We start from the raw sequence: 21,692 nt of genomic DNA on the forward strand, positions 1-21,692 counted from the left end.
AAAACCACCACTGTGTGCAGACTTTCCAAGTTCACAATATTGCGCTGCAGTTTTCAAGGGAGATTGGTAGTGACATGGATGACTTACCCCAGAGAGGTTGAAGACTTTGAGGTCGGCGTATGTTGTATATGGGGAAAATGGACCCAGGTTTGCCTCAAGCCACTGGGCATCACTCTGAATTCCCTGCCTACAAACTGAGGACCATGGATGGATGTTAGCATACGCACCATTCAGCAAGCATTGTTTTTCACTGATACACATGCAACAAGTTGAGTGCCAATTTTTCCTCTCAGTGCCATTTCAGCACATTTTTTTCACAATTTCAAGCCCGTGCAGCCACGTGGCGCATTTTACATCGTCGGCCCTACCTGGCGCGTTGATGACGCTGGCAGATTTTCTCAGGTAGCCTAGCAGAACGTCCGTGATTCCTTGTCGTCTGTGCAACGGTATGGCCGGGAAAGCTTTGCCCATTCCACGAACACTGCAAAAGGCGAAAAGGAGCATTTGTACGCAGTCCCTCATTAGTGTTTTCCTACTTTGCTGCAGTGCAACTTGCTTGTTTTTTGAAATGCTACTCACACAACATGGTAGTTTGTGCAGTTTATATTTGAGGTTGCATTCTTGAGCATCACTGCACTGAAACTGGGGAGGAAATGAACCAGTTTCACAAGGAACCAATCAGACCAGTCGTCTGTCTTGAATTGCTGGAAGTGGGGACTGATGATGGTGAAGGTCCTGTTCATCACACGATCTCTCACCGCAGGTTGGAAATCAGGGTCCTGTCAAATGACGACATGGGAGGGTTGAAAGACTAAACAGTTCACATGCTGCAAGTACACCATATAGGACACTACAAGTGATGTCACCAAATATGTGACATGAATGAGTCCCCTACAACTGCTGTAGAGGTTTAGATACGCATCTAAGTACTGCCTATGCTAGGTCAAAAGCCCAGGATTGTCCCTCTTCCCCCAGTGTTGAGAGTAGCCAACCTTTCCACTTGCTGCCAGCTGTGTCAGGAATTCATCCACGTTTTCCAGAGCATTGCCCTCCTCGAGTCGCTCAAACACACGGTCGATTTGGTCTGTGTCATTCGAGGCCCCTGAGCTCAGTGTTAGCTGCGCCACCTGAGCAGGAGTGAGCGCTGACAAGGCTTCGGCCTACGAAAGGAAATCAATATGCCGTCAAACAGCAGTAATTGCAAAACCGCAGCTAAGATGTTTCGGTGTGGGAGGGGAGGAATTCTACAATTGCAGTTGCCACTCACACTCGAGAAGTTGGGATTGAGGGCTTGCAAATCCTGCAGGGTTGCAAAACCAGAGAAGCCAGCAAGGTTTGCCTGTAGCCACTCTTCACTGCCTCCGGTGGTTGAGACACAGCCAGGATCTGCAAAGAAGACAGACACAAAGACATTGGCAGGGTACAACCACTACATGCGACCAAGACTTTACCAAACTGAGCCTGAGTGCCTGCCTTTACCTGATGAGTCATTTCTTGAAAGGAACGGTTTGATGTAATGAGTGAAGACTGCTCGCTGCCTTTCTCGGTCCATGGATGTCCTGCGGAAGTCCAATGCCCGGATGCTAAAATTCGAGAGAGCGCTTTTAACATCTAAACAAGTATAAAACTGCCGATGCCTCTAAAATCTGCCTCACAGCGGAGCACCGTATCACATATTTGCTTACACAGTCTGGTACGTATTGCAGCTGAAGTTCTTGGAGCTCAGGCAGAATAGGAAGTTGGGAGATGGAGAGGCCAAAAATGGACGGATCTTTGTCTGGAACCAGTTGATGACAAAGTCATTATTCTGCAGCTGTGCCTGGCTGAAGTTGGCAATTCTCACCTCTCCAAGAGCCTCGAGAGCATGCGATAGGGATGGGTTGCTGTTGTTGGGGGCCTAAGATTGGAAAAGTAACTTTTGTCTTTAGAGAGAATTCACACGGGGAAACGCAGATTTCGTGAAGTTGTGGGATTGGATTTACCATGGTGGCGAATGATTCAAGAGCCTGGTCTATTGCAGTCGAAGCTTTTTGGAAGAAAAGCTTCCACACCTCTACCGTGTATGTCCTTTGGCTTTCCAGTGAGCATTTCATCAGTGTTGCCACGTTGCTCGGAGTAAGATGAGTGGCCTTGGGAAAAAACAGACAAGAAGTAAAGCAAAAACTCTCCGATCTCACGGAGATTTGTCTCAGAATGGCAATGTAGCAAAATCCAAATCTTTCTGTGTGATTTGCAGCTATTCAAAAAAAGAATCTTACCGACGAACAGGCATGCGCGGTGATGGTAAAATTGCACAGGGCTTCAGAGGAATTGCCGGTAGACAGGGCTTGTTCCTGTTGTGATCTGAGGAAAATGATGTCACCTTAGTTAGCCCATGTTCAAAAAACAAAAAAGACTTAACCTATGCAAACTCAGCACCAGTTAAAACTGCAATACACCTACCTATTGACTGCAGCACAGATGAGGTTCTCTGTGAAAGGACCAGATTCAAGTATTAGACATTGTACCTTCAGAATGCGATTTTGTCATCACAATAGGAAGGTGCGGTATTTTTCACACTTACCATCAACCGGGGTCTCATTGCACTGTACACAAGCAAAGCATAACTGTTAGTTTAGTGACAAAGGCCGCTTATCGTAGCCTCCTTAAAAACATTCATGTGCCAAACTTGTGCCGCGTAAAGCTTGATCAAATGCAATTGTTTTTGAATCCATGTAATACTCCCACAGAAATGTACTTACCGAGAGGGAATCTGCAAACGAGCAACCTGTTTGAGAGAAAAATGAAATGAAGGCATGGCATCAGCACAGCTATCATCACGGCAGCGGTAATTGGATTTTTGTGAAAAAGTGCGTCAACGTACGTGTGAATCTCTTCTTGAGTGACTCTGCGCTTGATCTCACACCCTGTGAAACGTGCAGTGGCAGGGACCTCAAACTTTGCTGAAGACCAGTGAGTCTGCAGGATGAAAACACAAATCATTGTGACTAGTCTGGAGCGGAACAGATTGACCTCATGCAAACCCAAAGTGCCTGACTTTGGACGTGAGAAGTATCTCTTACATGGCTGCGTAGGATGCACAGCTGATGTTGCCGGGGATCACCACCAAGCTGCCAGGAGAGAGGCTGGCCAAGACAGTGGCCAAATTGACCTGGAACCACAGCTCAAAGTCTTTCGGCTCAAAGTCCTCAAATTCAGGAGCAAGGGCTGTCAAGGTCAGGTTCAGGATGGTGGCTCGTACATCTGGATTCACGATGAGGGTGGTGTTTCTCTGGAAATGAAAGGATTTGCGTGTCAGTTTGAGAGCACGTTTTACCTTTCCTAACTCATTGAAGCGATGAGAGCAAGCTTGGTGACAGCTTTGTACTTCAGTGCACGAGGAACATAATTAAAGCATCACTGACAGCAATTCACTCACCAAGCATATCAGAAATGTGTCATTCTGAGCCTAATCTTGGCCCCTAATTGGCTTCTGCAAACATTCCCTGAGCCCAGGACAAGCTTTACATGACCTGTTTGTCAGGCAACTTTGTGGAAAGATTTGGCGATAATCTCAAAGTTAAGTGTTCACCTGCTGGTTGATCTTTGTGAAAGCCTGGAAAAACTGATTGAGCTGCTCATCATCAGGGGACTCCGTCAAGCTTGTGAACACCTCCCTTACGATGGTTTCATTGTCCAAAGCACCGCTGCCTGGATCCAGGATCAGCTCAGCCTTCTGCTTTGGTGAGAGGGAGTCCACAACTGCCACCTGGTGACACAACCAGAGGATACACAACCTGCTTTTCTCTTTGACACGGCAAAACCACCACTGTGTGCAGACTTTCCAAGTTCACAATATTGCGCTGCAGTTTTCAAGGGAGATTGGTAGTGACATGGATGACTTACCCCAGAGAGGTTGAAGACTTTGAGGTCGGCGTATGTTGTATATGGGGAAAATGGACCCAGGTTTGCCTCAAGCCACTGGGCATCACTCTGAATTCCCTGCCTACAAACTGAGGACCATGGATGGATGTTAGCATACGCACCATTCAGCAAGCATTGTTTTTCACTGATACACATGCAACAAGTTGAGTGCCAATTTTTCCTCTCAGTGCCATTTCAGCACATTTTTTTCACAATTTCAAGCCCGTGCAGCCACGTGGCGCATTTTACATCGTCGGCCCTACCTGGCGCGTTGATGACGCTGGCAGATTTTCTCAGGTAGCCTAGCAGAACGTCCGTGATTCCTTGTCGTCTGTGCAACGGTATGGCCGGGAAAGCTTTGCCCATTCCACGAACACTGCAAAAGGCGAAAAGGAGCATTTGTACGCAGTCCCTCATTAGTGTTTTCCTACTTTGCTGCAGTGCAACTTGCTTGTTTTTTGAAATGCTACTCACACAACATGGTAGTTTGTGCAGTTTATATTTGAGGTTGCATTCTTGAGCATCACTGCACTGAAACTGGGGAGGAAATGAACCAGTTTCACAAGGAACCAATCAGACCAGTCGTCTGTCTTGAATTGCTGGAAGTGGGGACTGATGATGGTGAAGGTCCTGTTCATCACACGATCTCTCACCGCAGGTTGGAAATCAGGGTCCTGTCAAATGACGACATGGGAGGGTTGAAAGACTAAACAGTTCACATGCTGCAAGTACACCATATAGGACACTACAAGTGATGTCACCAAATATGTGACATGAATGAGTCCCCTACAACTGCTGTAGAGGTTTAGATACGCATCTAAGTACTGCCTATGCTAGGTCAAAAGCCCAGGATTGTCCCTCTTCCCGCAGTGTTGAGAGTAGCCAACCTTTCCACTTGCTGCCAGCTGTGTCAGGAATTCATCCACGTTTTCCAGAGCATTGCCCTCCTCGAGTCGCTCAAACACACGGTCGATTTGGTCTGTGTCATTCGAGGCCCCTGAGCTCAGTGTTAGCTGCGCCACCTGAGCAGGAGTGAGCGCTGACAAGGCTTCGGCCTACGAAAGGAAATCAATATGCCGTCAAACAGCAGTAATTGCAAAACCGCAGCTAAGACGTTTCGGTGTGGGAGGGGAGGAATTCTACAATTGCAGTTGCCACTCACACTCGAGAAGTTGGGATTGAGGGCTTGCAAATCCTGCAGGGTTGCAAAACCAGAGAAGCCAGCAAGGTTTGCCTGTAGCCACTCTTCACTGCCTCCGGTGGTTGAGACACAGCCAGGATCTGCAAAGAAGACAGACACAAAGACATTGGCAGGGTACAACCACTACATGCGACCAAGACTTTACCAAACTGAGCCTGAGTGCCTGCCTTTACCTGATGAGTCATTTCTTGAAAGGAACGGTTTGATGTAATGAGTGAAGACTGCTCGCTGCCTTTCTCGGTCCATGGATGTCCTGCGGAAGTCCAATGCCCGGATGCTAAAATTCGAGAGAGCGCTTTTAACATCTAAACAAGTATAAAACTGCCGATGCCTCTAAAATCTGCCTCACAGCGGAGCACCGTATCACATATTTGCTTACACAGTCTGGTACGTATTGCAGCTGAAGTTCTTGGAGCTCAGGCAGAATAGGAAGTTGGGAGATGGAGAGGCCAAAAATGGACGGATCTTTGTCTGGAACCAGTTGATGACAAAGTCATTATTCTGCAGCTGTGCCTGGCTGAAGTTGGCAATTCTCACCTCTCCAAGAGCCTCGAGAGCATGCGATAGGGATGGGTTGCTGTTGTTGGGGGCCTAAGATTGGAAAAGTAACTTTTGTCTTTAGAGAGAATTCACACGGGGAAACGCAGATTTCGTGAAGTTGTGGGATTGGATTTACCATGGTGGCGAATGATTCAAGAGCCTGGTCTATTGCAGTCGAAGCTTTTTGGAAGAAAAGCTTCCACACCTCTACCGTGTATGTCCTTTGGCTTTCCAGTGAGCATTTCATCAGTGTTGCCACGTTGCTCGGAGTAAGATGAGTGGCCTTGGGAAAAAACAGACAAGAAGTAAAGCAAAAACTCTCCGATCTCACGGAGATTTGTCTCAGAATGGCAATGTAGCAAAATCCAAATCTTTCTGTGTGATTTGCAGCTATTCAAAAAAAGAATCTTACCGACGAACAGGCATGCGCGGTGATGGTAAAATTGCACAGGGCTTCAGAGGAATTGCCGGTAGACAGGGCTTGTTCCTGTTGTGATCTGAGGAAAATGATGTCACCTTAGTTAGCCCATGTTCAAAAAACAAAAAACAAAAAAGACTTAACCTATGCAAACTCAGCACCAGTTAAAACTGCAATACACCTACCTATTGACTGCAGCACAGATGAGGTTCTCTGTGAAAGGACCAGATTCAAGTATTAGACATTGTACCTTCAGAATGCGATTTTGTCATCACAATAGGAAGGTGCGGTATTTTTCACACTTACCATCAACCGGGGTCTCATTGCACTGTACACAAGCAAAGCATAACTGTTAGTTTAGTGACAAAGGCCGCTTATCGTAGCCTCCTTAAAAACATTCATGTGCCAAACTTGTGCCGCGTAAAGCTTGATCAAATGCAATTGTTTTTGAATCCATGTAATACTCCCACAGAAATGTACTTACCGAGAGGGAATCTGCAAACGAGCAACCTGTTTGAGAGAAAAATGAAATGAAGGCATGGCATCAGCACAGCTATCATCACGGCAGCGGTAATTGGATTTTTGTGAAAAAGTGCGTCAACGTACGTGTGAATCTCTTCTTGAGTGACTCTGCGCTTGATCTCACACCCTGTGAAACGTGCAGTGGCAGGGACCTCAAACTTTGCTGAAGACCAGTGAGTCTGCAGGATGAAAACACAAATCATTGTGACTAGTCTGGAGCGGAACAGATTGACCTCATGCAAACCCAAAGCGCCTGACTTTGGACGTGAGAAGTATCTCTTACATGGCTGCGTAGGATGCACAGCTGATGTTGCCGGGGATCACCACCAAGCTGCCAGGAGAGAGGCTGGCCAAGACAGTGGCCAAATTGACCTGGAACCACAGCTCAAAGTCTTTCGGCTCAAAGTCCTCAAATTCAGGAGCAAGGGCTGTCAAGGTCAGGTTCAGGATGGTGGCTCGTACATCTGGATTCACGATGAGGGTGGTGTTTCTCTGGAAATGAAAGGATTTGCGTGTCAGTTCGAGAGCACGTTTTACCTTTCCTAACTCATTGAAGCGATGAGAGCAAGCTTGGTGACAGCTTTGTACTTCAGTGCACGAGGAACATAATTAAAGCATCACTGACAGCAATTCACTCACCAAGCATATCAGAAATGTGTCATTCTGAGCCTAATCTTGGCCCCTAATTGGCTTCTGCAAACATTCCCTGAGCCCAGGACAAGTTTTACATGACCTGTTTGTCAGGCAACTTTGTGGAAAGATTTGGCGATAATCTCAAAGTTAAGTGTTCACCTGCTGGTTGATCTTTGTGAAAGCCTGGAAAAACTGATTGAGCTGCTCATCATCAGGGGACTCCGTCAAGCTTGTGAACACCTCCCTTACGATGGTTTCATTGTCCAAAGCACCGCTGCCTGGATCCAGGATCAGCTCAGCCTTCTGCTTTGGTGAGAGGGAGTCCACAACTGCCACCTGGTGACACAACCAGAGGATACACAACCTGCTTTTCTCTTTGACACGGCAAAACCACCACTGTGTGCAGACTTTCCAAGTTCACAATATTGCGCTGCAGTTTTCAAGGGAGATTGGTAGTGACATGGATGACTTACCCCAGAGAGGTTGAAGACTTTGAGGTCGGCGTATGTTGTATATGGGGAAAATGGACCCAGGTTTGCCTCAAGCCACTGGGCATCACTCTGAATTCCCTGCCTACAAACTGAGGACCATGGATGGATGTTAGCATACGCACCATTCAGCAAGCATTGTTTTTCACTGATACACATGCAACAAGTTGAGTGCCAATTTTTCCTCTCAGTGCCATTTCAGCACATTTTTTTCACAATTTCAAGCCCGTGCAGCCACGTGGCGCATTTTACATCGTCGGCCCTACCTGGCGCGTTGATGACGCTGGCAGATTTTCTCAGGTAGCCTAGCAGAACGTCCGTGATTCCTTGTCGTCTGTGCAACGGTATGGCCGGGAAAGCTTTGCCCATTCCACGAACACTGCAAAAGGCGAAAAGGAGCATTTGTACGCAGTCCCTCATTAGTGTTTTCCTACTTTGCTGCAGTGCAACTTGCTTGTTTTTTGAAATGCTACTCACACAACATGGTAGTTTGTGCAGTTTATATTTGAGGTTGCATTCTTGAGCATCACTGCACTGAAACTGGGGAGGAAATGAACCAGTTTCACAAGGAACCAATCAGACCAGTCGTCTGTCTTGAATTGCTGGAAGTGGGGACTGATGATGGTGAAGGTCCTGTTCATCACACGATCTCTCACCGCAGGTTGGAAATCAGGGTCCTGTCAAATGACGACATGGGAGGGTTGAAAGACTAAACAGTTCACATGCTGCAAGTACACCATATAGGACACTACAAGTGATGTCACCAAATATGTGACATGAATGAGTCCCCTACAACTGCTGTAGAGGTTTAGATACGCATCTAAGTACTGCCTATGCTAGGTCAAAAGCCCAGGATTGTCCCTCTTCCCCCAGTGTTGAGAGTAGCCAACCTTTCCACTTGCTGCCAGCTGTGTCAGGAATTCATCCACGTTTTCCAGAGCATTGCCCTCCTCGAGTCGCTCAAACACACGGTCGATTTGGTCTGTGTCATTCGAGGCCCCTGAGCTCAGTGTTAGCTGCGCCACCTGAGCAGGAGTGAGCGCTGACAAGGCTTCGGCCTACGAAAGGAAATCAATATGCCGTCAAACAGCAGTAATTGCAAAACCGCAGCTAAGACGTTTCGGTGTGGGAGGGGAGGAATTCTACAATTGCAGTTGCCACTCACACTCGAGAAGTTGGGATTGAGGGCTTGCAAATCCTGCAGGGTTGCAAAACCAGAGAAGCCAGCAAGGTTTGCCTGTAGCCACTCTTCACTGCCTCCGGTGGTTGAGACACAGCCAGGATCTGCAAAGAAGACAGACACAAAGACATTGGCAGGGTACAACCACTACATGCGACCAAGACTTTACCAAACTGAGCCTGAGTGCCTGCCTTTACCTGATGAGTCATTTCTTGAAAGGAACGGTTTGATGTAATGAGTGAAGACTGCTCGCTGCCTTTCTCGGTCCATGGATGTCCTGCGGAAGTCCAATGCCCGGATGCTAAAATTCGAGAGAGCGCTTTTAACATCTAAACAAGTATAAAACTGCCGATGCCTCTAAAATCTGCCTCACAGCGGAGCACCGTATCACATATTTGCTTACACAGTCTGGTACGTATTGCAGCTGAAGTTCTTGGAGCTCAGGCAGAATAGGAAGTTGGGAGATGGAGAGGCCAAAAATGGACGGATCTTTGTCTGGAACCAGTTGATGACAAAGTCATTATTCTGCAGCTGTGCCTGGCTGAAGTTGGCAATTCTCACCTCTCCAAGAGCCTCGAGAGCATGCGATAGGGATGGGTTGCTGTTGTTGGGGGCCTAAGATTGGAAAAGTAACTTTTGTCTTTAGAGAGAATTCACACGGGGAAACGCAGATTTCGTGAAGTTGTGGGATTGGATTTACCATGGTGGCGAATGATTCAAGAGCCTGGTCTATTGCAGTCGAAGCTTTTTGGAAGAAAAGCTTCCACACCTCTACCGTGTATGTCCTTTGGCTTTCCAGTGAGCATTTCATCAGTGTTGCCACGTTGCTCGGAGTAAGATGAGTGGCCTTGGGAAAAAACAGACAAGAAGTAAAGCAAAAACTCTCCGATCTCACGGAGATTTGTCTCAGAATGGCAATGTAGCAAAATCCAAATCTTTCTGTGTGATTTGCAGCTATTCAAAAAAAGAATCTTACCGACGAACAGGCATGCGCGGTGATGGTAAAATTGCACAGGGCTTCAGAGGAATTGCCGGTAGACAGGGCTTGTTCCTGTTGTGATCTGAGGAAAATGATGTCACCTTAGTTAGCCCATGTTCAAAAAACAAAAAACAAAAAAGACTTAACCTATGCAAACTCAGCACCAGTTAAAACTGCAATACACCTACCTATTGACTGCAGCACAGATGAGGTTCTCTGTGAAAGGACCAGATTCAAGTATTAGACATTGTACCTTCAGAATGCGATTTTGTCATCACAATAGGAAGGTGCGGTATTTTTCACACTTACCATCAACCGGGGTCTCATTGCACTGTACACAAGCAAAGCATAACTGTTAGTTTAGTGACAAAGGCCGCTTATCGTAGCCTCCTTAAAAACATTCATGTGCCAAACTTGTGCCGCGTAAAGCTTGATCAAATGCAATTGTTTTTGAATCCATGTAATACTCCCACAGAAATGTACTTACCGAGAGGGAATCTGCAAACGAGCAACCTGTTTGAGAGAAAAATGAAATGAAGGCATGGCATCAGCACAGCTATCATCACGGCAGCGGTAATTGGATTTTTGTGAAAAAGTGCGTCAACGTACGTGTGAATCTCTTCTTGAGTGACTCTGCGCTTGATCTCACACCCTGTGAAACGTGCAGTGGCAGGGACCTCAAACTTTGCTGAAGACCAGTGAGTCTGCAGGATGAAAACACAAATCATTGTGACTAGTCTGGAGCGGAACAGATTGACCTCATGCAAACCCAAAGCGCCTGACTTTGGACGTGAGAAGTATCTCTTACATGGCTGCGTAGGATGCACAGCTGATGTTGCCGGGGATCACCACCAAGCTGCCAGGAGAGAGGCTGGCCAAGACAGTGGCCAAATTGACCTGGAACCACAGCTCAAAGTCTTTCGGCTCAAAGTCCTCAAATTCAGGAGCAAGGGCTGTCAAGGTCAGGTTCAGGATGGTGGCTCGTACATCTGGATTCACGATGAGGGTGGTGTTTCTCTGGAAATGAAAGGATTTGCGTGTCAGTTCGAGAGCACGTTTTACCTTTCCTAACTCATTGAAGCGATGAGAGCAAGCTTGGTGACAGCTTTGTACTTCAGTGCACGAGGAACATAATTAAAGCATCACTGACAGCAATTCACTCACCAAGCATATCAGAAATGTGTCATTCTGAGCCTAATCTTGGCCCCTAATTGGCTTCTGCAAACATTCCCTGAGCCCAGGACAAGCTTTACATGACCTGTTTGTCAGGCAACTTTGTGGAAAGATTTGGCGATAATCTCAAAGTTAAGTGTTCACCTGCTGGTTGATCTTTGTGAAAGCCTGGAAAAACTGATTGAGCTGCTCATCATCAGGGGACTCCGTCAAGCTTGTGAACACCTCCCTTACGATGGTTTCATTGTCCAAAGCACCGCTGCCTGGATCCAGGATCAGCTCAGCCTTCTGCTTTGGTGAGAGGGAGTCCACAACTGCCACCTGGTGACACAACCAGAGGATACACAACCTGCTTTTCTCTTTGACACGGCAAAACCACCACTGTGTGCAGACTTTCCAAGTTCACAATATTGCGCTGCAGTTTTCAAGGGAGATTGGTAGTGACATGGATGACTTACCCCAGAGAGGTTGAAGACTTTGAGGTCGGCGTATGTTGTATATGGGGAAAATGGACCCAGGTTTGCCTCAAGCCACTGGGCATCACTCTGAATTCCCTGCCTACAAACTGAGGACCATGGATGGATGTTAGCATACGCACCATTCAGCAAGCATTGTTTTTCACTGATACACATGCAACAAGTTGAGTGCCAATTTTTCCTCTCAGTGCCATTTCAGCACATTTTTTTCACAATTTCAAGCCCGTGCAGCCACGTGGCGCATTTTACATCGTCGGCCCTACCTGGCGCGTTGATGACGCTGGCAGATTTTCTCAGGTAGCCTAGCAGAACGTCCGTGATTCCTTGTCGTCTGTGCAACGGTATGGCCGGGAAAGCTTTGCCCATTCCACGAACACTGCAAAAGGCGAAAAGGAGCATTTGTACGCAGTCCCTCATTAGTGTTTTCCTACTTTGCTGCAGTGCAACTTGCTTGTTTTTTGAAATGCTACTCACACAACATGGTAGTTTGTGCAGTTTATATTTGAGGTTGCATTCTTGAGCATCACTGCACTGAAACTGGGGAGGAAATGAACCAGTTTCACAAGGAACCAATCAGACCAGTCGTCTGTCTTGAATTGCTGGAAGTGGGGACTGATGATGTTGAAGGTCCTGTTCATCACACGATCTCTCACCGCAGGTTGGAAATCAGGGTCCTGTCAAATGACGACATGGGAGGGTTGAAAGACTAAACAGTTCACATGCTGCAAGTACACCATATAGGACACTACAAGTGATGTCACCAAATATGTGACATGAATGAGTCCCCTACAACTGCTGTAGAGGTTTAGATACGCATCTAAGTACTGCCTATGCTAGGTCAAAAGCCCAGGATTGTCCCTCTTCCCCCAGTGTTGAGAGTAGCCAACCTTTCCACTTGCTGCCAGCTGTGTCAGGAATTCATCCACGTTTTCCAGAGCATTGCCCTCCTCGAGTCGCTCAAACACACGGTCGATTTGGTCTGTGTCATTCGAGGCCCCTGAGCTCAGTGTTAGCTGCGCCACCTGAGCAGGAGTGAGCGCTGACAAGGCTTCGGCCTACGAAAGGAAATCAATATGCCGTCAAACAGCAGTAATTGCAAAACCGCAGCTAAGACGTTTCGGTGTGGGAGGGGAGGAATTCTACAATTGCAGTTGCCACTCACACTCGAGAAGTTGGGATTGAGGGCTTGCAAATCCTGCAGGGTTGCAAAACCAGAGAAGCCAGCAAGGTTTGCCTGTAGCCACTCTTCACTGCCTCCGGTGGTTGAGACACAGCCAGGATCTGCAAAGAAGACAGACACAAAGACATTGGCAGGGTACAACCACTACATGCGACCAAGACTTTACCAAACTGAGCCTGAGTGCCTGCCTTTACCTGATGAGTCATTTCTTGAAAGGAACGGTTTGATGTAATGAGTGAAGACTGCTCGCTGCCTTTCTCGGTCCATGGATGTCCTGCGGAAGTCCAATGCCCGGATGCTAAAATTCGAGAGAGCGCTTTTAACATCTAAACAAGTATAAAACTGCCGATGCCTCTAAAATCTGCCTCACAGCGGAGCACCGTATCACATATTTGCTTACACAGTCTGGTACGTATTGCAGCTGAAGTTCTTGGAGCTCAGGCAGAATAGGAAGTTGGGAGATGGAGAGGCCAAAAATGGACGGATCTTTGTCTGGAACCAGTTGATGACAAAGTCATTATTCTGCAGCTGTGCCTGGCTGAAGTTGGCAATTCTCACCTCTCCAAGAGCCTCGAGAGCATGCGATAGGGATGGGTTGCTGTTGTTGGGGGCCTAAGATTGGAAAAGTAACTTTTGTCTTTAGAGAGAATTCACACGGGGAAACGCAGATTTCGTGAAGTTGTGGGATTGGATTTACCATGGTGGCGAATGATTCAAGAGCCTGGTCTATTGCAGTCGAAGCTTTTTGGAAGAAAAGCTTCCACACCTCTACCGTGTATGTCCTTTGGCTTTCCAGTGAGCATTTCATCAGTGTTGCCACGTTGCTCGGAGTAAGATGAGTGGCCTTGGGAAAAAACAGACAAGAAGTAAAGCAAAAACTCTCCGATCTCACGGAGATTTGTCTCAGAATGGCAATGTAGCAAAATCCAAATCTTTCTGTGTGATTTGCAGCTATTCAAAAAAAGAATCTTACCGACGCACAGGCATGCGCGGTGATGGTAAAATTGCACAGGGCTTCAGAGGAATTGCCGGTAGACAGGGCTTGTTCCTGTTGTGATCTGAGGAAAATGATGTCACCTTAGTTAGCCCATGTTCAAAAAACAAAAAACAAAAAAGACTTAACCTATGCAAACTCAGCACCAGTTAAAACTGCAATACACCTACCTATTGACTGCAGCACAGATGAGGTTCTCTGTGAAAGGACCAGATTCAAGTATTAGACATTGTACCTTCAGAATGCGATTTTGTCATCACAATAGGAAGGTGCGGTATTTTTCACACTTACCATCAACCGGGGTCTCATTGCACTGTACACAAGCAAAGCATAACTGTTAGTTTAGTGACAAAGGCCGCTTATCGTAGCCTCCTTAAAAACATTCATGTGCCAAACTTGTGCCGCGTAAAGCTTGATCAAATGCAATTGTTTTTGAATCCATGTAATACTCCCACAGAAATGTACTTACCGAGAGGGAATCTGCAAACGAGCAACCTGTTTGAGAGAAAAATGAAATGAAGGCATGGCATCAGCACAGCTATCATCACGGCAGCGGTAATTGGATTTTTGTGAAAAAGTGCGTCAACGTACGTGTGAATCTCTTCTTGAGTGACTCTGCGCTTGATCTCACACCCTGTGAAACGTGCAGTGGCAGGGACCTCAAACTTTGCTGAAGACCAGTGAGTCTGCAGGATGAAAACACAAATCATTGTGACTAGTCTGGAGCGGAACAGATTGACCTCATGCAAACCCAAAGCGCCTGACTTTGGACGTGAGAAGTATCTCTTACATGGCTGCGTAGGATGCACAGCTGATGTTGCCGGGGATCACCACCAAGCTGCCAGGAGAGAGGCTGGCCAAGACAGTGGCCAAATTGACCTGGAACCACAGCTCAAAGTCTTTCGGCTCAAAGTCCTCAAATTCAGGAGCAAGGGCTGTCAAGGTCAGGTTCAGGATGGTGGCTCGTACATCTGGATTCACGATGAGGGTGGTGTTTCTCTGGAAATGAAAGGATTTGCGTGTCAGTTCGAGAGCACGTTTTACCTTTCCTAACTCATTGAAGCGATGAGAGCAAGCTTGGTGACAGCTTTGTACTTCAGTGCACGAGGAACATAATTAAAGCATCACTGACAGCAATTCACTCACCAAGCATATCAGAAATGTGTCATTCTGAGCCTAATCTTGGCCCCTAATTGGCTTCTGCAAACATTCCCTGAGCCCAGGACAAGTTTTACATGACCTGTTTGTCAGGCAACTTTGTGGAAAGATTTGGCGATAATCTCAAAGTTAAGTGTTCACCTGCTGGTTGATCTTTGTGAAAGCCTGGAAAAACTGATTGAGCTGCTCATCATCAGGGGACTCCGTCAAGCTTGTGAACACCTCCCTTACGATGGTTTCATTGTCCAAAGCACCGCTGCCTGGATCCAGGATCAGCTCAGCCTTCTGCTTTGGTGAGAGGGAGTCCACAACTGCCACCTGGTGACACAACCAGAGGATACACAACCTGCTTTTCTCTTTGACACGGCAAAACCACCACTGTGTGCAGACTTTCCAAGTTCACAATATTGCGCTGCAGTTTTCAAGGGAGATTGGTAGTGACATGGATGACTTACCCCAGAGAGGTTGAAGACTTTGAGGTCGGCGTATGTTGTATATGGGGAAAATGGACCCAGGTTTGCCTCAAGCCACTGGGCATCACTCTGAATTCCCTGCCTACAAACTGAGGACCATGGATGGATGTTAGCATACGCACCATTCAGCAAGCATTGTTTTTCACTGATACACATGCAACAAGTTGAGTGCCAATTTTTCCTCTCAGTGCCATTTCAGCACATTTTTTTCACAATTTCAAGCCCGTGCAGCCACGTGGCGCATTTTACATCGTCGGCCCTACCTGGCGCGTTGATGACGCTGGCAGATTTTCTCAGGTAGCCTAGCAGAACGTCCGTGATTCCTTGTCGTCTGTGCAACGGTATGGCCGGGAAAGCTTTGCCCATTCCACGAACACTGCAAAAGGCGAAAAGGAGCATTTGTACGCAGTCCCTCATTAGTGTTTTCCTACTTTGCTGCAGTGCAACTTGCTTGTTTTTTGAAATGCTACTCACACAACATGGTAGTTTGTGCAGTTTATATTTGAGGTTGCATTCTTGAGCATCACTGCACTGAAACTGGGGAGGAAATGAACCAGTTTCACAAGGAACCAATCAGACCAGTCGTCTGTCTTGAATTGCTGGAAGTGGGGACTGATGATGGTGAAGGTCCTGTTCATCACACGATCTCTCACCGCAGGTTGGAAATCAGGGTCCTGTCAAATGACGACATGGGAGGGTTGAAAGACTAAACAGTTCACATGCTGCAAGTACACCATATAGGACACTACAAGTGATGTCACCAAATATGTGACATGAATGAGTCCCCTACAACTGCTGTAGAGGTTTAGATACGCATCTAAGTACTGCCTATGCTAGGTCAAAAGCCCAGGATTGTCCCTCTTCCCCCAGTGTTGAGAGTAGCCAACCTTTCCACTTGCTGCCAGCTGTGTCAGGAATTCATCCACGTTTTCCAGAGCATTGCCCTCCTCGAGTCGCTCAAACACACGGTCGATTTGGTCTGTGTCATTCGAGGCCCCTGAGCTCAGTGTTAGCTGCGCCACCTGAGCAGGAGTGAGCGCTGACAAGGCTTCGGCCTACGAAAGGAAATCAATATGCCGTCAAACAGCAGTAATTGCAAAACCGCAGCTAAGACGTTTCGGTGTGGGAGGGGAGGAATTCTACAATTGCAGTTGCCACTCACACTCGAGAAGTTGGGATTGAGGGCTTGCAAATCCTGCAGGGTTGCAAAACCAGAGAAGCCAGCAAGGTTTGCCTGTAGCCACTCTTCACTGCCTCCGGTGGTTGAGACACAGCCAGGATCTGCAAAGAAGACAGACACAAAGACATTGGCAGGGTACAACCACTACATGCGACCAAGACTTTACCAAACTGAGCCTGAGTGCCTGCCTTTACCTGATGAGTCATTTCTTGAAAGGAACGGTTTGATGTAATGAGTGAAGACTGCTCGCTGCCTTTCTCGGTCCATGGATGTCCTGCGGAAGTCCAATGCCCGGATGCTAAAATTCGAGAGAGCGCTTTTAACATCTAAACAAGTATAAAACTGCCGATGCCTCTAAAATCTGCCTCACAGCGGAGCACCGTATCACATATTTGCTTACACAGTCTGGTACGTATTGCAGCTGAAGTTCTTGGAGCTCAGGCAGAATAGGAAGTTGGGAGATGGAGAGGCCAAAAATGGACGGATCTTTGTCTGGAACCAGTTGATGACAAAGTCATTATTCTGCAGCTGTGCCTGGCTGAAGTTGGCAATTCTCACCTCTCCAAGAGCCTCGAGAGCATGCGATAGGGATGGGTTGCTGTTGTTGGGGGCCTAAGATTGGAAAAGTAACTTTTGTCTTTAGAGAGAATTCACACGGGGAAACGCAGATTTCGTGAAGTTGTGGGATTGGATTTACCATGGTGGCGAATGATTCAAGAGCCTGGTCTATTGCAGTCGAAGCTTTTTGGAAGAAAAGCTTCCACACCTCTACCGTGTATGTCCTTTGGCTTTCCAGTGAGCATTTCATCAGTGTTGCCACGTTGCTCGGAGTAAGATGAGTGGCCTTGGGAAAAAACAGACAAGAAGTAAAGCAAAAACTCTCCGATCTCACGGAGATTTGTCTCAGAATGGCAATGTAGCAAAATCCAAATCTTTCTGTGTGATTTGCAGCTATTCAAAAAAAGAATCTTACCGACGAACAGGCATGCGCGGTGATGGTAAAATTGCACAGGGCTTCAGAGGAATTGCCGGTAGACAGGGCTTGTTCCTGTTGTGATCTGAGGAAAATGATGTCACCTTAGTTAGCCCATGTTCAAAAAACAAAAAAGACTTAACCTATGCAAACTCAGCACCAGTTAAAACTGCAATACACCTACCTATTGACTGCAGCACAGATGAGGTTCTCTGTGAAAGGACCAGATTCAAGTATTAGACATTGTACCTTCAGAATGCGATTTTGTCATCACAATAGGAAGGTGCGGTATTTTTCACACTTACCATCAACCGGGGTCTCATTGCACTGTACACAAGCAAAGCATAACTGTTAGTTTAGTGACAAAGGCCGCTTATCGTAGCCTCCTTAAAAACATTCATGTGCCAAACTTGTGCCGCGTAAAGCTTGATCAAATGCAATTGTTTTTGAATCCATGTAATACTCCCACAGAAATGTACTTACCGAGAGGGAATCTGCAAACGAGCAACCTGTTTGAGAGAAAAATGAAATGAAGGCATGGCATCAGCACAGCTATCATCACGGCAGCGGTAATTGGATTTTTGTGAAAAAGTGCGTCAACGTACGTGTGAATCTCTTCTTGAGTGACTCTGCGCTTGATCTCACACCCTGTGAAACGTGCAGTGGCAGGGACCTCAAACTTTGCTGAAGACCAGTGAGTCTGCAGGATGAAAACACAAATCATTGTGACTAGTCTGGAGCGGAACAGATTGACCTCATGCAAACCCAAAGCGCCTGACTTTGGACGTGAGAAGTATCTCTTACATGGCTGCGTAGGATGCACAGCTGATGTTGCCGGGGATCACCACCAAGCTGCCAGGAGAGAGGCTGGCCAAGACAGTGGCCAAATTGACCTGGAACCACAGCTCAAAGTCTTTCGGCTCAAAGTCCTCAAATTCAGGAGCAAGGGCTGTCAAGGTCAGGTTCAGGATGGTGGCTCGTACATCTGGATTCACGATGAGGGTGGTGTTTCTCTGGAAATGAAAGGATTTGCGTGTCAGTTCGAGAGCACGTTTTACCTTTCCTAACTCATTGAAGCGATGAGAGCAAGCTTGGTGACAGCTTTGTACTTCAGTGCACGAGGAACATAATTAAAGCATCACTGACAGCAATTCACTCACCAAGCATATCAGAAATGTGTCATTCTGAGCCTAATCTTGGCCCCTAATTGGCTTCTGCAAACATTCCCTGAGCCCAGGACAAGTTTTACATGACCTGTTTGTCAGGCAACTTTGTGGAAAGATTTGGCGATAATCTCAAAGTTAAGTGTTCACCTGCTGGTTGATCTTTGTGAAAGCCTGGAAAAACTGATTGAGCTGCTCATCATCAGGGGACTCCGTCAAGCTTGTGAACACCTCCCTTACGATGGTTTCATTGTCCAAAGCACCGCTGCCTGGATCCAGGATCAGCTCAGCCTTCTGCTTTGGTGAGAGGGAGTCCACAACTGCCACCTGGTGACACAACCAGAGGATACACAACCTGCTTTTCTCTTTGACACGGCAAAACCACCACTGTGTGCAGACTTTCCAAGTTCACAATATTGCGCTGCAGTTTTCAAGGGAGATTGGTAGTGACATGGATGACTTACCCCAGAGAGGTTGAAGACTTTGAGGTCGGCGTATGTTGTATATGGGGAAAATGGACCCAGGTTTGCCTCAAGCCACTGGGCATCACTCTGAATTCCCTGCCTACAAACTGAGGACCATGGATGGATGTTAGCATACGCACCATTCAGCAAGCATTGTTTTTCACTGATACACATGCAACAAGTTGAGTGCCAATTTTTCCTCTCAGTGCCATTTCAGCACATTTTTTTCACAATTTCAAGCCCGTGCAGCCACGTGGCGCATTTTACATCGTCGGCCCTACCTGGCGCGTTGATGACGCTGGCAGATTTTCTCAGGTAGCCTAGCAGAACGTCCGTGATTCCTTGTCGTCTGTGCAACGGTATGGCCGGGAAAGCTTTGCCCATTCCACGAACACTGCAAAAGGCGAAAAGGAGCATTTGTACGCAGTCCCTCATTAGTGTTTTCCTACTTTGCTGCAGTGCAACTTGCTTGTTTTTTGAAATGCTACTCACACAACATGGTAGTTTGTGCAGTTTATATTTGAGGTTGCATTCTTGAGCATCACTGCACTGAAACTGGGGAGGAAATGAACCAGTTTCACAAGGAACCAATCAGACCAGTCGTCTGTCTTGAATTGCTGGAAGTGGGGACTGATGATGGTGAAGGTCCTGTTCATCACACGATCTCTCACCGCAGGTTGGAAATCAGGGTCCTGTCAAATGACGACATGGGAGGGTTGAAAGACTAAACAGTTCACATGCTGCAAGTACACCATATAGGACACTACAAGTGATGTCACCAAATATGTGACATGAATGAGTCCCCTACAACTGCTGTAGAGGTTTAGATACGCATCTAAGTACTGCCTATGCTAGGTCAAAAGCCCAGGATTGTCCCTCTTCCCCCAGTGTTGAGAGTAGCCAACCTTTCCACTTGCTGCCAGCTGTGTCAGGAATTCATCCACGTTTTCCAGAGCATTGCCCTCCTCGAGTCGCTCAAACACACGGTCGATTTGGTCTGTGTCATTCGAGGCCCCTGAGCTCAGTGTTAGCTGCGCCACCTGAGCAGGAGTGAGCGCTGACAAGGCTTCGGCCTACGAAAGGAAATCAATATGCCGTCAAACAGCAGTAATTGCAAAACCGCAGCTAAGACGTTTCGGTGTGGGAGGGGAGGAATTCTACAATTGCAGTTGCCACTCACACTCGAGAAGTTGGGATTGAGGGCTTGCAAATCCTGCAGGGTTGCAAAACCAGAGAAGCCAGCAAGGTTTGCCTGTAGCCACTCTTCACTGCCTCCGGTGGTTGAGACACAGCCAGGATCTGCAAAGAAGACAGACACAAAGACATTGGCAGGGTACAACCACTACATGCGACCAAGACTTTACCAAACTGAGCCTGAGTGCCTGCCTTTACCTGATGAGTCATTTCTTGAAAGGAACGGTTTGATGTAATGAGTGAAGACTGCTCGCTGCCTTTCTCGGTCCATGGATGTCCTGCGGAAGTCCAATGCCCGGATGCTAAAATTCGAGAGAGCGCTTTTAACATCTAAACAAGTATAAAACTGCCGATGCCTCTAAAATCTGCCTCACAGCGGAGCACCGTATCACATATTTGCTTACACAGTCTGGTACGTATTGCAGCTGAAGTTCTTGGAGCTCAGGCAGAATAGGAAGTTGGGAGATGGAGAGGCCAAAAATGGACGGATCTTTGTCTGGAACCAGTTGATGACAAAGTCATTATTCTGCAGCTGTGCCTGGCTGAAGTTGGCAATTCTCACCTCTCCAAGAGCCTCGAGAGCATGCGATAGGGATGGGTTGCTGTTGTTGGGGGCCTAAGATTGGAAAAGTAACTTTTGTCTTTAGAGAGAATTCACACGGGGAAACGCAGATTTCGTGAAGTTGTGGGATTGGATTTACCATGGTGGCGAATGATTCAAGAGCCTGGTCTATTGCAGTCGAAGCTTTTTGGAAGAAAAGCTTCCACACCTCTACCGTGTATGTCCTTTGGCTTTCCAGTGAGCATTTCATCAGTGTTGCCACGTTGCTCGGAGTAAGATGAGTGGCCTTGGGAAAAAACAGACAAGAAGTAAAGCAAAAACTCTCCGATCTCACGGAGATTTGTCTCAGAATGGCAATGTAGCAAAATCCAAATCTTTCTGTGTGATTTGCAGCTATTCAAAAAAAGAATCTTACCGACGAACAGGCATGCGCGGTGATGGTAAAATTGCACAGGGCTTCAGAGGAATTGCCGGTAGACAGGGCTTGTTCCTGTTGTGATCTGAGGAAAATGATGTCACCTTAGTTAGCCCATGTTCAAAAAACAAAAAAGACTTAACCTATGCAAACTCAGCACCAGTTAAAACTGCAATACACCTACCTATTGACTGCAGCACAGATGAGGTTCTCTGTGAAAGGACCAGATTCAAGTATTAGACATTGTACCTTCAGAATGCGATTTTGTCATCACAATAGGAAGGTGCGGTATTTTTCACACTTACCATCAACCGGGGTCTCATTGCACTGTACACAAGCAAAGCATAACTGTTAGTTTAGTGACAAAGGCCGCTTATCGTAGCCTCCTTAAAAACATTCATGTGCCAAACTTGTGCCGCGTAA

The 21,692-nt window shown here is 47.0% G+C and overlaps 5 protein-coding genes across 6 annotated transcripts; all 5 read right to left on the minus strand.

Moving 5' to 3' along the window:
* Positions 1-1,242: 1,242 nt before the first annotated feature.
* LOC139614233 (uncharacterized) lies at positions 1,243-4,920 on the minus strand. Of its 2 annotated transcripts, XR_011686938.1 has the most exons (8): positions 4,791-4,920; positions 4,378-4,577; positions 4,167-4,279; positions 3,886-3,992; positions 3,572-3,748; positions 3,063-3,271; positions 2,259-2,958; positions 1,243-2,129 (listed from the first exon to the last, which is right to left on the minus strand). XR_011686938.1 is itself a non-coding variant. In XM_071471428.1 (7 exons), the coding sequence occupies exons 2-7, from the start codon at positions 4,539-4,541 to the stop codon at positions 2,817-2,819; spliced, it is 912 nt and encodes a 303-aa protein (XP_071327529.1). In that variant the 5' UTR covers positions 4,542-4,577; positions 4,791-4,920; the 3' UTR covers positions 1,243-2,816. The 2 variants fall into 2 exon arrangements, 1 of the variants encoding a protein (XP_071327529.1); XM_071471428.1 differs by having other exon boundaries at positions 1,243-2,958.
* A 1,686-nt stretch (positions 4,921-6,606) lies between these two features.
* On the minus strand, positions 6,607-8,725 carry LOC139614232 (uncharacterized). The gene is made up of 7 exons (XM_071471427.1): positions 8,596-8,725; positions 8,183-8,382; positions 7,972-8,084; positions 7,691-7,797; positions 7,377-7,553; positions 6,868-7,076; positions 6,607-6,763 (listed from the first exon to the last, which is right to left on the minus strand). The coding sequence occupies exons 2-7, from the start codon at positions 8,344-8,346 to the stop codon at positions 6,622-6,624; spliced, it is 912 nt and encodes a 303-aa protein (XP_071327528.1). The 5' UTR covers positions 8,347-8,382; positions 8,596-8,725; the 3' UTR covers positions 6,607-6,621.
* Positions 8,726-10,411: 1,686 nt separating this feature from the next.
* On the minus strand, positions 10,412-12,123 carry LOC139614234 (uncharacterized). Its single transcript, XM_071471429.1, has 6 exons — positions 11,988-12,123; positions 11,777-11,889; positions 11,496-11,602; positions 11,182-11,358; positions 10,673-10,881; positions 10,412-10,568 (listed from the first exon to the last, which is right to left on the minus strand). Exons 1-6 carry the CDS (start codon positions 12,035-12,037, stop codon positions 10,427-10,429), a joined length of 798 nt encoding a protein of 265 aa, XP_071327530.1. The 5' UTR covers positions 12,038-12,123; the 3' UTR covers positions 10,412-10,426.
* Positions 12,124-13,705: 1,582 nt separating this feature from the next.
* Positions 13,706-16,335, minus strand: LOC139614227 (uncharacterized). Its single transcript, XM_071471413.1, has 7 exons — positions 16,206-16,335; positions 15,793-15,992; positions 15,582-15,694; positions 15,301-15,407; positions 14,987-15,163; positions 14,478-14,686; positions 13,706-14,373 (listed from the first exon to the last, which is right to left on the minus strand). Exons 2-7 carry the CDS (start codon positions 15,954-15,956, stop codon positions 14,232-14,234), a joined length of 912 nt encoding a protein of 303 aa, XP_071327514.1. The 5' UTR covers positions 15,957-15,992; positions 16,206-16,335; the 3' UTR covers positions 13,706-14,231.
* Positions 16,336-17,608: 1,273 nt separating this feature from the next.
* LOC139614225 (uncharacterized) lies at positions 17,609-20,133 on the minus strand. Its single transcript, XM_071471410.1, has 7 exons — positions 20,004-20,133; positions 19,591-19,790; positions 19,380-19,492; positions 19,099-19,205; positions 18,785-18,961; positions 18,276-18,484; positions 17,609-18,171 (listed from the first exon to the last, which is right to left on the minus strand). The coding sequence occupies exons 2-7, from the start codon at positions 19,752-19,754 to the stop codon at positions 18,030-18,032; spliced, it is 912 nt and encodes a 303-aa protein (XP_071327511.1). The 5' UTR covers positions 19,755-19,790; positions 20,004-20,133; the 3' UTR covers positions 17,609-18,029.
* Between the last annotated feature and the right edge of the window lie 1,559 nt (positions 20,134-21,692).

Source organism: Trachinotus anak, unplaced genomic scaffold, assembly GCF_046630095.1.
Source record: "Trachinotus anak isolate AG129_WGS33_773 ecotype Australia unplaced genomic scaffold, CSIRO_AGI_Tana_v1 ptg000033l, whole genome shotgun sequence".
Taxonomy (NCBI): Eukaryota; Metazoa; Chordata; class Actinopteri; order Carangiformes; family Carangidae; genus Trachinotus; species Trachinotus anak.